Source organism: Ambystoma mexicanum, chromosome 5p, assembly GCF_040938575.1.
Source record: "Ambystoma mexicanum isolate Mex_15411 chromosome 5p, UKY_AmexF1_1, whole genome shotgun sequence".
Classification (NCBI taxonomy): domain Eukaryota; kingdom Metazoa; phylum Chordata; class Amphibia; order Caudata; family Ambystomatidae; genus Ambystoma; species Ambystoma mexicanum.
In genome coordinates this window covers 926,265,982-926,279,970 of record NC_090930.1, presented here as the reverse complement: position 1 = coordinate 926,279,970, position 13,989 = coordinate 926,265,982, and the positions used below count along the sequence as shown (strand labels likewise).

The following is a 13,989-nucleotide window of genomic DNA, read 5'->3' as shown; positions in this document are numbered from 1 at the left end:
ATAATAATCACACAATGCAAAAAGACAGTGAAGAAAGCCATAGGGATGAAAATCATGATTGATGTTGAAGCAGGATGGAAAGCCAAAGATTTGACTGATGAAGAAATCCCGGACTTTATGAAGGCTAGTATCCATGCACCTGAGGGAACGAAATTCCTGTACCCAAATAACCATAAGTATGTGGGAAGATGGATCTATTGCAGTCCAAATGGACAGTGCATGCTCATGAATTGGAACAAGGATGAGCATGTGAAATCGGCTGGATGCCTGAAGGGAGCCATAAAGATATAGGTCTCAAAGAAACAGTTCTTCCGGAAAGGATGTCTAGAGATGAAGACTGAGAAGAGAGTGGTACATGAATCGCCCAGAAGGGGAGAGTGTAGAGAAGGAGCTAAGTAACCCCACCTCAATCATCTCGCCCTCAGCACCTGTATGTTGAGTCCCAGAGTGGGAAACATGTGCAGTTCCAGTAAAGGTACCGATACCTAGGAATATCTGGGAGGCAAGGTTCCCATTGAGGAAACCATGTCTGCATATGAGACAATGGGCCTCATTACATGGAAGGCGGTAAGGGTTAACAGTCACCGGTAATGGTACCGGTGACCGTTAACCCTTACCGACTTACTACAAGGTCCCTTTGCGGGTAGGTACTTTAATGCCTGCTGTTTAGCAGGCGTTAAAAACCAACCCGCAAAGGGACCAGGGTGCTAATTACGGTACCGCAATTTGCGGCACCGTAATTAGCGCCTTCCCCATTCCCATAGAGCCCTATGGGGCAAAAATGGGAATGGGGAAGGGCAATGGGGGAAGGGGGAATTACCGCCCCACCAACCTTGGAATAGGGCGGTAATTCCCCTTTCCACCAAGGCGGTGCCGGTATTTTACCGACATGGACCAAGGTGCTAATAGCACCTTGGTCCTCCGCCTACTGTGTAATGAGGCCCAATATGATTGTCGTCTGAAGGAAATCCCTGAAGAAGCAGAGAAAATGAAGGATGTAGAAGAATGGTGATGTCATCATCACCAGTGACGTCATAACAAAGTAATGCTGACAAATAGAGAAGAGATGCAGAGACTAAAGTATGCAGACAAGTCTATAAGACATAAAGAAAGTATCGAGCCTGAAGACATCTTGGGATCAAGATGATGAAACTTATGATGCAGACAGCGTGCCTTCACTCCCCTGAATTTCCCGGAGCAAAGAACATGTTCAAGGCCGAGTTCAAAAGACCTAACTGACATTAGAGCACTGAGGTGATGATGGATGGATATGTTAATTGGTGGGAAGCTATGGTTAAGACTAGCTCATCTGCACCTGGATGTTCAGCCTGCGTACTGCCAACGTAGGTTGAGAGGGCACTGACTGAGGTTAAAATGTAACCAATGATAGAGGGCTGCATGATCAAGGGTCCTATAGTTGTATAAGCAATTAGACGTTGTATATTTAGTGATGTTTGAAGTGACACATTTTAGGGAAGGGCTTAGTTGCCCCACCTGATGTTAAGAGACCTATCACATAATTCCACTGCCCTAGATGAGTATGGAACGTATACCTAGATGATCCTTGTAGGACCTATCACACTCACCATTAGGTTTTTGTAGTTTGCCACGTAGGATGACGTTAGTAGTACGTAGGTTAAACGTCACCTATGATGATTTTTTACTATAAGAATGTAATTTCTTATTATGAAATGCTTTGAGAAGTCTCGAGAGAGATCATGAGGGATTTCTTTTGATGTCCGTTGTACTCTCTGTTTTAGATAATTGCGATTAAAACAGTATCTTTTGCCAACTACCCGAGTTGTGTCTATTATTGATGTCTGAGTAAACTCTACATCCTCCATCTATCTCTAATGCATTGCTAACCTATCTTAAAGGGCTGAGAAGGAACCTCATTTCATTGCCATGCGTACAACAGGACAGAGTGGAGCTATTTTTCAGTGGGGTATAATGTTAATGGAAGGCATAAAAGCCTAGCTTAAGGCTTTTACACCGTCCATTAACTTCACGCTCAATTTTCTTTGATTTGTTTGGTGGAGAGGAGGGGTGCAACGCTATTGCGTTTACACCACCTCCCTTCCCCTCTGCCATACAAAAGCCAGAGCATTTGCGCTGGCATGCATTTTCATGCTCGCCCAAATCCTGGGGATCCCTATAAAGGTGGACGACTTCAGGCAGCAGCATAACACGCAGACAGTACATGCTGCCTGCATTCCAAAAATGGCAGGCAGCGTTTACAATTACAATTAAACGCTGCCTGCCAAGCGCGCATAACAGGCAGTTTTTAATTGTAATGGGAGGCAGCGTTTACTCATTTGAACGGCTGAGTGCAAATGTGCAGGGTAAACATTGGTGTACATGCGTAGTCTTTTGCCCTGCACATTTGCACCCCGCCATGCAAATTACCAACATTTGGCGCCTGGGATCCTCCCTAAATGCATGCCTACACGTAACAGCTCCCACCATCAAATTATGTTATGGAGCAAAATTAGCTCCATTGTGATAATTTAAAAGTAATGTTTTATGTACAGGTATCCCCCCTTGACCGAACGTCCAGCAGTGCACATTGAGATAATACAAAAGTCACATTTTCCTCACTTAAGAAGTATAAGTAACACTTTTACACATTTCTTTATGAACTACTTAATGTTTGTTGTGTTGTATTGCAGAATGTAGGGACGGACCGGATTTACAAATGTCGCTTCCTCGATCCGCTCGGCAACAAAAAACTGAGTACATTAATGTCAGCGGGACATTTCCATGCTGTCGCTAATGCAGTTGATTTGTATGGTCTCTGTCTTTAGCACGTGCTATAAGCAGAGATTCCATAGGAATCCATTTTAAGCACCATATGCCAATAGTGAAAATTGCATGCAGCTAAAGAAGGCGCAAAGGGAATTTGGCATGTTTTGGTGCTTTTTGCAAATGAAGAAAATTGGGACCTTTTCACTTGCGTGCAAATGAAACCGATACCCTCCATGCAATTTATCATATTAAAACAATAACCCCAATTGTGGTAATTGAAAAGGGATGTTTTGCTATCATGGGTTGTATTTCATAAAATGTATGTCCGCCAGATACGTTATCTACTTAAGAGGTTCACGCACACATGGTTGAACTTTGGATGAAACACTTGTGTATGAGCGCGATGTACATAAAATATCATATCATATCAAACACACGCAGAGCTACGGGTCCTAAAATGTAACTACATGCATTCTTGGTTAGACAGGATTTACACAGACCTTTTGCATTTTAGTTAGTGTAATCAAATAACCTCTATATTCGATACATAAGAGCTCCCACTGAACAATTAGGCATTTGGGGCACATGTATTCCAAGTTACGAAATTATTTACCCTCCATGATCTTCCTAGGTACGTGGTTATCAATATTTCTCATCAGGGTCAGATTGGGGAATGAAATTGAACAGGGCACCAATGAAAAAGTGGCCCACGGTTGCAAATAGCTGTTCATTCCTTTTGTGACAGACTGTTCGAGTAGTACCCAAGGGGCAGTTTTTTGGTCAAATGTGTTGCAAATTCTGCATTTTAAAGGATATATGTACAATAACTCTTTCCAAAATTACTAGCTGTGTAGTGATGTAACTAATCGAAGTGGCCCACTTTGGTGAAATAATGGGTCAATTTTGATCCAAAAACCTAGTAGGTTTGGTTTGCAATTCGGGCATTGCCCTATTGCCTTATAGGCCAGTCTGGCCATTTCTAGTCAGTATTGTTGTAAGGAATGTAATATGCGGCGTGATTCACCTTCATGTTCAGCCTATACCTTTCTTCAACCCCCACGACCGGACACTAGGCCTTATTCCAAGTTTGCTGGTATCACCAAACGCACCTATCGTTCCTGCCACCTGATATCCCAGTGTAGAGGAGCAGATGACGTCATCCCTAGTGCTCGCCCCCTCACCTCTGTCATACTTGAAGAATAGCAAGAGCGCACTGTGTGTGATGCCAGGTTTCATCCCAATACCACACCAAAGATATGAAAGATGTTATGCACCTAGAAAGCTGTATCGAATGTACCCTCATACTGAAGTGGTAGAAGGATATCGACATACACCATTGGACATAGAAGAGGTGTAAGTGCGAACTAACACGGGTTAAGTGACGTCATAAAGGGAAGATATGAGGATGTACAGAAACGATATGCAGATACTTAAAGAATGATGGTGCAACTAAAGTAACAAAGTAATCGAGTGAAGAGAGATGACGAAATCATCTATGTTGAAAAGATGAGTGAGACAAAGCTCAATGAATGTACACATGCAGAAACACAAGTTAGATGAGACATATAGAAGCTATAACGTAAAGTGAGCGGCCATGATGAGAAAATGGATGTTGGATTGTGTTGAAACTACCTCAGAGACAGACCAGGAGTGCAGAGTCAGGGGATGCTGGAAAAACAGTTTTGTGTGAGGTACAAAGAGGCATCTATTGGCCTGGGATCAAGGATCCAACATCAAGGAATAATTGCATGGCACAAAGAGAGTCTAGAGGATAAGCCATGTACGTAAGACATATTTCTCTTAGATTAAGCCAAGAAGAAGACATCTGCAAATGCAGAGTATTGGACAATCAAGAATGCAAAAAGCATATGCAAGGTGAAGTGATCCAGTCTGCAGAGGCCAAAAGGAGTAATAACACCCAGCACAATTATATACAATAGCAGTAAATAAAAGGTTGAAATTAACAAAATCATGGTCTCCTGACACGTGACTCAGAAGTCAAAAACAAGGGCTATTCATTAAGCTCCAGATGAAGATTATGGTGTGCCTATACTCCCTGAAAAGTCCCAGAGTATAGAACAGGCTGCAAGGTCAACTATAAAGAAGAAGTCTTGTCTTGGGGCTTGATGAATGAGAGATGATGGACTAATTGGGCAGTGGGTAGTAGTCTGGTGTTGTTCTCTATACCTGGGTTTAATTTTTTTTAGGTGCTCCTAGCGAGCCAAATCCCAAGGTTGGGAGGTTATGACAACCAATCATAAGGGGTTATGAAGCAGCATGCTATACAATGTTGCAAAAGCCAATCTGCTGTTAGTATTTTGCTATAATCAGTAGAATACGTATTTTAGAGGCGCTCGAGGCGTGCCTACTAGATAAAAGGCAGCCAATGATATTATTAACACTTGCTCATACTATAAGTGTAAAGGTTCCCCTAAGCATTCCTTCCCCTCTATAGGTGTTTGCTGTTTCCCACGTAGGATGACGTCATAGCTGACGTACATTTGAGTATAAAGCCTTTGTGTAACCAATATTAGACGAGAGGGAGTGAGCTGCATTTTGTATGATCACCTGATTTTCCTACATTATTTGAGCTGAACATTAAAGTAGTACTTTGTCATATTCTTTGAGTATGTCTTGTTATTTGTGTCTGAGATCATCTCCTATGGTAATTCCATTCTGTGCATAAGATACGCTCCAGGTGCTAGTGCACACTGGTAATGCAGGGATACTACAGGCAGGGGAACCACTGGTAAATAAATCCCCATTCCATGGAGTCCCATAGACTCCATGGGGGATTTGCCAGTATTTTCAGCACCGGAAATACTGGTGCCAAAAATACTGGCTGTTTAAGCCGGTGGGGGACTGAGTTACCTCCAGCTCTTGGCTGGAGGTAAGTCAGGTTACCCCCACTGGCATACTTGTACTCTGCTGGTCCGGTAAAGTGGAATCTATGTGATCACTGCGTCGCCTGTAATTCCGCAGACGAAAATGATGAGGACCATTACGGCGTGCTGCAGTGATCAGATAGCTAGCTGTGGCACTGTGGCCCGCATCTACCTACCCCGCTCCCTCCCAGCCACTTACCTTAACCGCAGGACACACAGAAGTGTGCCGCTGACTTCCCTCGGTCCTGCAGCGTCAGTACCCACTCACTTACGTGGGTCGCCGCTGGTGCCGCAGGGACACGTTTTCTTTTTTCTTTTTTCTAAATCTTTCTTATACCCCGCTCGCAGTTTAATGGAAGCAGGGGACAACCCTGCAACCCACGTAAACTCTGCCGACCCCCATTACCATGACTAAGAGGAGCAGGGGACATCCCACTTTGATTAGTCACAGTAATGGGGGTCGGCACTTTTTTACTCTGCAAAAACGCACAGTTTTAGTCCCTGGTGACTTTTTGGAGTCGCAGTAAATGTATAATTCCGTAAAAGGCCGGTATACGTAAGTACCAGCACCTTTTTACCAGACCGGCAGGGTCATAATGAGGCCCACTGTGTGTCTATTTTCATGAGTGGAATACAAATGATAAGTGGTGTCCAGTCAAAGGATCGAAAACAAAGGATCGAATGACCTTTTGATCGACAGTCAAAGGATCGAAAAAAAAAGGGTCGATTTTTTTTTATTTATATTTTTTTTTTAGTTTGGGTTGGTAAAAAATGTTTTTAATAAAGAAAACGGGGGGTTGGTGGGGGAACCCCCCCCAAAATAAAAAATAAATAAATAAAAATTCGACCCTTTTTTCGGTCCTTTGACTGTCGATCAAAAGGCATTCGATCCTTTTGTTTTCGACCCTATAACTGGCAACCATGATAAGTGCATGGTTCCTCTTGGAGTATCGAATCTTCCCCTCCTACGTGAAATGCTCATGTTGTGCAAGAGAGGAAGAGTGAATGCAGACATGAGTGACTGAGACTGAAGGAAGTCACAAATTGGATGATGTGTGGAACCCCGGGCGTGTGGGCAGTTTGAATGTTCTATGTGTTAGTTGATCCTGTGTGTGGGTGAATGGATCCTTGGTGGGTGTTGTCTCATGAAACTTAATGACACCACGCAGTGCTGGTCATTGGGCTCTCGGCGGATCTGAGATCCGGCACCAGATATGGAGCCGGATCTCGGGATCCGGCCAGAGTCAGCCGCCCAAGACCATGAACGGCGCTGGAATAGTTAATAACATTTTTTTTAAAGCACGCGACGGCAGCATTGCCTTTTACCACGGCTTTGGCACTGGTGTGTAATCTAATGCACAATGCTCGCTACATGTACAACTGAATCCTTTCAGTTGTACATGTAGTGAGCATTGTGCATTACACACCAGTGCCAACGCTGGCATAGCTCTCAACTCACCCGCTTTTGGCGGGTGTCACCCGCCTTATAAACAGCTGACTCCCCCACCAAGCCACCTGCACGCCCATTCATGTCAATGGGCCTCTCACCCGCCAAAAATAAAATCGGGTGATTTCACCCGCCTTTGCGACACAAATGGTTGAGAACTATGCGCTGGTGGTAAAAGGCAAAGGCAATGCTGCCGTCGCGGGCGTTTTTTTTTTAACGTATTCCAGCATTGCTGGATGTCCACTACGAGTCCCGCCCCCTCAGGACCACGCCCCCTCAGTCACCACCCCAAACTCCTCCCCCACTCGGGCCCTTGTGTTGTGGGATCCCCCACCACATTTTTTCCATTTCCACCACGTGATTCACTGAAATGCAACCTCAAGAATATGGAATCATGAACTGCCAGCAGAATCTACACACGGCTGACTCCAGCCTGCTCATTATACCTGCATCTTCAATGCAATAGAGACTGTTTGCGTTGAGCTGCAGACATCCCCCTTGCACATGCTGCTAAACCAGGCGGCTGAAGTCGCTGTACAAGGAAAAAAGGTAGTTTCCCATTCTCACCAGTCGGTTGGTACCAAAGCACCAGAGTGCCAGTGCACAGCCGAGAACTCGTTTCCGGCCTTACCCTCTGTGCAGCGGAGGCATCGCAACACAGTTGATGATATGACAGCGTCTGGTAATTTGGGTTACTAGTAATCGGGTAGTGGCCATCTTTCTCAACTGTGCATAACTGTACACTTACAATCTAGGAAAAAAAGAAGCAAATGTTTAAGAGTCGAAGACTGAGACCACTTAGGCCTTTTTGCGTGCATGCATCTTTCACCGCAACACCTGTCAGCAGTCGCCTTGCAGTACAATAATAGTGTGTCTTACTTCTTCGCCTTCCACAATACTAAGATGTTGCTTCTCTTTTGCAGGGTCGCCTGGTGACAAAGGATTATCCCACTGCAGCACTGGTAGTAATTGGACTGCTTGTGGGCTCCTCGATATCCTGCATACCGGGGGCTGCCATTGTTACCTTCATCAAAAGCCGGCTAAAGAAACAAGTCTCGCCGGATATAGGACTATAAGCATTCCTCCGACCCCCTCTGTATGGCGAGTCGGTCGGGCATAGCTCCTTACTATGTATACTGTTGCTGCCAGAACAAGTGCTCAGCGCACACGAGTTGCTTATGGACTATCCAAATATACTTCACAATGAGTCACCAGTGTGCAGCAGACCATGGACAAAATCAATGAACCCTCCTCTGGCCAATTCTGCCCAGTGGCCACCTAATGAAATGGCAAAGTGAAGTTTTCGCACAGGGCCATTGATCCAAATGTGTAACAACGCATGTGCAAATATCTGTGCATCTGAGGTATGAGGTTCAAAGAAAAAGTTTGGCGCCATGTTAGTCCAGTTTTAAAGACACACAAAATGTAGGTTTTAATACCTTTTACAGGCCTACCTGGAAATCCTCTACAGAAATGGAACAATGCATTCGCTTTGGAAGTCCCATGGACTTCTTCATCAGATGGTGTTGCACCATCTGATGAAGGCGTCAGTGTGACTTCAAAAGCTAATGCATTGTTTGATCCATCTCTGCATAAAATGTCCAGCTAGTCCAATTAAAGGTATCAAGACCAACCATTTGTGGGAGGTGTGAAGAAGCCATTCAAAAGATGATGAGTCCCAAACATGTCTTACTTTTTCATGCTGAGTTTTGATCATGTAAGTGTTTGTTTTTGTACAGAAACATTTGTTCAATCACACCAATGATAACCCCGTATGACTTTTCAGAACAAGCATTGCTCTCTATGTGTATATATATATATATATATATATATATATATACCAGGGAATCTGGCATGGTGAATATTCTAGTCCAGTTTAAAAGAAACCACAAGACACACACAATGCAATGTCTCCACAAAAAAGAACTGTCTGTACCTGCATATTTTAATATCCTCCGGCATTAGCAACAGTAGTAGTTTATCTGCCTCTTTACTCCACAAAATTTGACAAATACACTGTAACAGACACACTGTTCGCCCCTTTTTTTCCGCACATGCCACTCAGAGGTCTACTAAAATGTTATCTGATGTGAAGGGTGTCAAAAAGATAAAAGAATGTTTTTTATGGTGCGTTTAACAAAACAACCTGTTTTTAGATTTTTTAAATAAATTAAAATGTCTTTTTTTCTTGCCTAAAATACCTTGGTCAATAATGAGCACTATTTTTTACTCCTTTGAAAATCCCTTTAAAAAGTTTTTAAATGTAGCAAGCAAAATACTCACACCTCCAAATCTTATATGGAGGGTGAGCGGGCGGGCGGGCGGTCGGTCGACAACACCATATGTGGTATGAGTAGGAAGACAAAAGATTGTGCTGCTCAGATGATGAACACTGAGCCTGCATCGTTCTACTTTTTTTTAGGGGCTAATAACAAGCAACGCAGAATGCAAGTAAAAAGGCCAATAGCACTGTATTATAGAACGCAGCATTTAGAAAATAGTCTACAAAGAGGATTATTCAAATAGTGAAGCACAGTTCTGATCCAATGATCAACAGGTCACATGCCTTCATTTGTGAAATTTTGCATTCAAAGTTTGAACGATGAGACTATGAAAGCCAAAAGACCAGACACCACTGCGCAAAGGTTAAGACATTACATTAATAGTCAGTACCACAAAGGCTCACAACCAGTGGGGCTAGAGCCAAAAGTTGGAATCAAAGCACGATCAGTAAAGAGACAAAATCAAAAGCCAAGCAGTACATGAAAAAGTAAGACAATTAGCAAAAACAACGAAAGAAAAGTAAATCCTCCGTCAATTAAGACAGAAAGAAAAACTAAAAAGGTTAGCAACCCTAGGGAAAAAACATTAAAAGTAGATTTGCTAACACGTGCATGCAGCTTAGCTCCAAATAACATGTTCCTTTGTATGTTAAAGTGAGTTAGTGTTATCTAATAGCACAGTGGAGCGAAGGATCACCAGTCCTGCTTGAATTCTCCATGGGTTTCCATGGGAACTTATGATATGATATGGCATTTATAACACGCCTATAAACAAGTATTCTAAGGCACAATGAGGCAAGGGAGGGGAGCAGAGGGAAGACGGAAACAACGATCTTACTAGGCAAGGTGACATTGAGATCACGAAAGTGCAGAGGAGGGGGAGGGGAAAAGTGCAAGGGGTGAAGTGCAGTACATGGGATAGACAGTAAATAAATACAACAATAAATAAGAACAATAAATAAGAAGTGCGGCCAGCTGGTGGCAGGTGCAAAGGTAAGTGCAGATACCAGGTGTCGAGTGCAGTTAGGGGGCTGTAGGGATACAGAAACAGCCTCAGAGTGCAAGGGTTGCCAGGGGGGCAGTGCAGGTGTGCAACTGGCAGGGAGGGGACCTGGGCCCGACAGCAGAGGGTACCCAGGTGACCAGTGCAGTTTCAGTTTCAGGAGTTCAGCAGGGGAGAGTAGGAGAGAAAGCAGAAGCAAAGAGGAAGGTCTTGAGGTACCTCCAGAACCGGAGATGGTTCTCCTCAATTTTCAAAGAGGGACAGAGGCTGTTCCAGAGGGAGGCCCAAATCAAATAAAGAGATCTACCACCAACTCGTTGCTTGGAGAAGCGACTGACCCTGAGGGAGTTGGAGGTGGATGAGCGAAGAGTTCAAGAAGGAAGATATTTAAGAAGAAAGAGTTGAAGGTATTACAGAGGGTTTTGAACTTAATCCTCGCCGCCACTTGGAGCCAGTGCATAGATTTCAGTCCTGGAGAGATACGGGAGTAGAGGCAGGCAGATTAAGAAAGAGGCTGTTGCAGTACTCCAGTCTAGAGAGAACCAGAGCCCTGTAGACAGTGAGCTTCTGGGGGAAGGAGAGGAAATGAAGAATACCTCTGAGGAGGTGCAGCTGGTAGTGTGACTTCTTAGAGACATCAGAGATGTGAGGAGAGAAGGAGAGTGTGGAGTCGAAGATGACCCAGAGGTTTTTTTTAGCCTCAGATGTGGGAGCAGGAAGAGGGCCAAGAGAAGCAGGCCAGAGAGTGGCAGGAAAGGAGGGAGCAGGTGTGCTGATGAGGAGGATCTCAGTCTTACTGGCATTAAGGCAGAGATCATTGGTGGCACACCACTCCTGGATAGCAGACAGTCCGAGATGAGAGAAGGAGAAGAGGTGGCTGAAGGGAGCCTGAAAATGAGCTGAGTGTCATCTGCATAGCACAGAAAGTTGGGGCAGAGAGCAGCAATGCAGTGGTCAAGAAGTGCCAGGTATTGGTTGAACAGCCAGAGAGAGAGAGAGGTTAGACCCCTGGGGAACACCACAGGTAGAGATAGAGGAGAGGACGGACCCAAGTTGGACCTCGGAGGGTCGATCAGAGAGGAAAGAAGTTTGTTTGTTTGTTTGTTTTTATTACTTGTATTGCGCACCAGACCCAGGGGTAACCGGGCACATTTTATAAGACAACTTACAGCGTAGTTACAAAAACACATGGCAAATAAAGGAACAAGAAATATACACAGAGATATGCATAGAATATACACAGAAGGCAAGAATAATGGTACACGTATTAACAGTCCTACTCAGACAGGCAGTAACTGCTAGGAAGTAGGTGTGTTCAAAGATACAAAGGTGGAGGGACATGCGGGGTAGTTCCCGGCAATTGGTGGTCTGTTATTTGTCTGCGTCTTTGATCCACTTTGTAAGGTTATGTCGGAAAGTGGGGTATGGTTGATCTGTCCGCAGGGTGGATGGTAGAGAGTTCCAAAGTTGAGCTGCTTTGACCTGAAAGCTACAGCCACCGACTCTGGACACTTTAAATCTGGGTGTAGTCACCCAAGCCAGGGCCTGATCGGTGATACCCAGGTTATTATGGAGACAGTTGAGCAGGATGGCATAGTTGACCGTCTAAAAAGCAGAAGAGAGATCAGGTAATCACAGAGGCGATTGAGCAGTATAGCATGGTATGAGGTGTTGAAACTCATTTTCCTGGATTTTCAATGTTTGGTCCCTGGATTTCCATGAGATACGCAGTATTGGGGCGAACTGCTAACTCCCATGCTTTTGCACAGATGCGCACCTCTTGTCCTTAGAATTCCAAGGTTTTCAGAACCAAGTGCAGCCTTTTCCGCGAGGCAGTAGTGTGGAGGGTAGAGAGAGCACTGACCCTTTTCTTTGAAAAGCTAGGTGTTTAAACAGGAAGGGTGTTTTTCAGAGTGTAGAACGTTTATAGCATGAAGTTCAATGTGTAATCCAGTCTAACACATCCATTGATCTGGGACAAGGTGTATTTAATTTGCAACGTGAAGCCTAGATGCCAGCATCTCGCCATGTGGTTATTGCACGAGCATCTGAAGTCAAGGATGCCCCTTCTTCAGTTATCTTGGCCTATAATCGTGTTTGCACATCTCGGGCTACACTACAGGCACTTTGGAACGGTAAAGTGCAATTGTTTATGGTATCAACATTAGGAAGAACAAGTGCGCTATGGCCGCTGAAACAGACCCCAACATTGTCTCGGTTCATGAACTTTAATGAGCAGAGATCTGGCAAGAATTGTGCATCTTAGAGATATACATGTGTTTGTTTATTTGTGATGAGGTTGGATAACGTGCACGTGCCTGTTGCAGCCCTTTGTGTGCGTGCACAGTCTGCTACCATGCCAAAACGACATCACTCACATGGCTAAAGGACTGCTAACTATGCTATGTGCATGTTCAGTTGCCAACATAAACTCTATGCTCCTCGCCCCTACATTTTCTGTGTATTGGATGAGAACCAATGTCATCTGTCTGTTTTGTTGTCAGTCTAGCTTTATCAATCTAGCTGCTCTCAGAAGATAAGCATGTTATGGAGTTTGCAACGTTTCTATTGATTAGCCTGTTTCTAAATTCTAGCTACTAGGTGGTGCTATATCACCACTCATAGTCCAAAATTATTGCATTTGAGTGCACGTTATGAGGAATGCTTCATGTGGGCAGGGACACAGACAGTGGGCATTGTTTGGTTATGTACCCACCCATTGACCGCCCAAGGCCATGCTTATGCATATAACCATTCCCACCCACTACCTGCTGATCCACATCCTGGGATCTCTTTGAGCTAGATCTATCATGCAATAACATCAAACTTTGTGCTGTACAGTACTTAACAGTTTTATTTCTAAGCAGCCTTCTTAGAGTTAATGGTTTAATTGTAACTGTAAATGAGCTCCTACTGTAATAAAACTGTCTTAACCAAGTATGGAATCAGCCACTTTATAAGCAATATTTGTGCCCTGTTGCTAGCACTGTTAAAAACAAGAATTGGCAAAGCCGAGAGTTGTGCCTTGTGAATTGGTATTAGATAGACATTTGCCAGGCACTGCTATTATATGGCCAAATACACCCACACTGTTCCTGCTTTTGCCATTTTATGAGCCGATAATACCATTATGGCAGTGCCTATCCCATGCCTAAACAAAAAGCTAGACTGTTGGCTTTGCCAATGCTTGTTTAAACATAGGCATTGACTTTCTTTTAATGTTGGATGTGTTGGAATATATCATATTGCTCCTAGTAAAAAAGTAGGAGTTTTGTGGCTGAATCCTTGGCCATAAAACGAAGGATTATTCGCAGAGAAACTGCCAATGGATGAATTTTACATTGACCGCAGAGTTACGCGAACGCAGAATGACATCAACGCTTTGCATATAACACTTTTACCTGCCCTCCCCAAGCATTATCAGTTCAATATGTTGTACTAGATTACTTTTGGGAAATCGTTTGCTTTGGTGGAGTACTTGGAAGGAATTAAACCCTGTCCTTCTCACCAGGGTCGGACTGGGCCATAAAATTGTCTCAGGCACCAGTGAAAAATGGCCCACCGTTGCAAATGGCTATTCATTCCTTTTGTAACACTGGTTGAATAGTACCCAAGGTGGAGTTTTTG

At 44.0% G+C, this 13,989-nt stretch overlaps 1 protein-coding gene across 1 annotated transcript in view; it reads left to right on the top strand.

Moving 5' to 3' along the window:
• Positions 1-13,299, top strand: part of SLC6A20 (solute carrier family 6 member 20) — a 531,874-nt gene extending 518,575 nt beyond the window's left edge. Inside the window, exon 11 of the mRNA XM_069613357.1 lies at positions 8,001-13,299. Within this exon, the coding sequence (XP_069469458.1) occupies positions 8,001-8,153 (153 nt within the window). The 3' untranslated portion in view covers positions 8,154-13,299. The remainder of the gene's footprint in view (positions 1-8,000) is intronic.
• Positions 13,300-13,989: the final 690 nt, after the last annotated feature.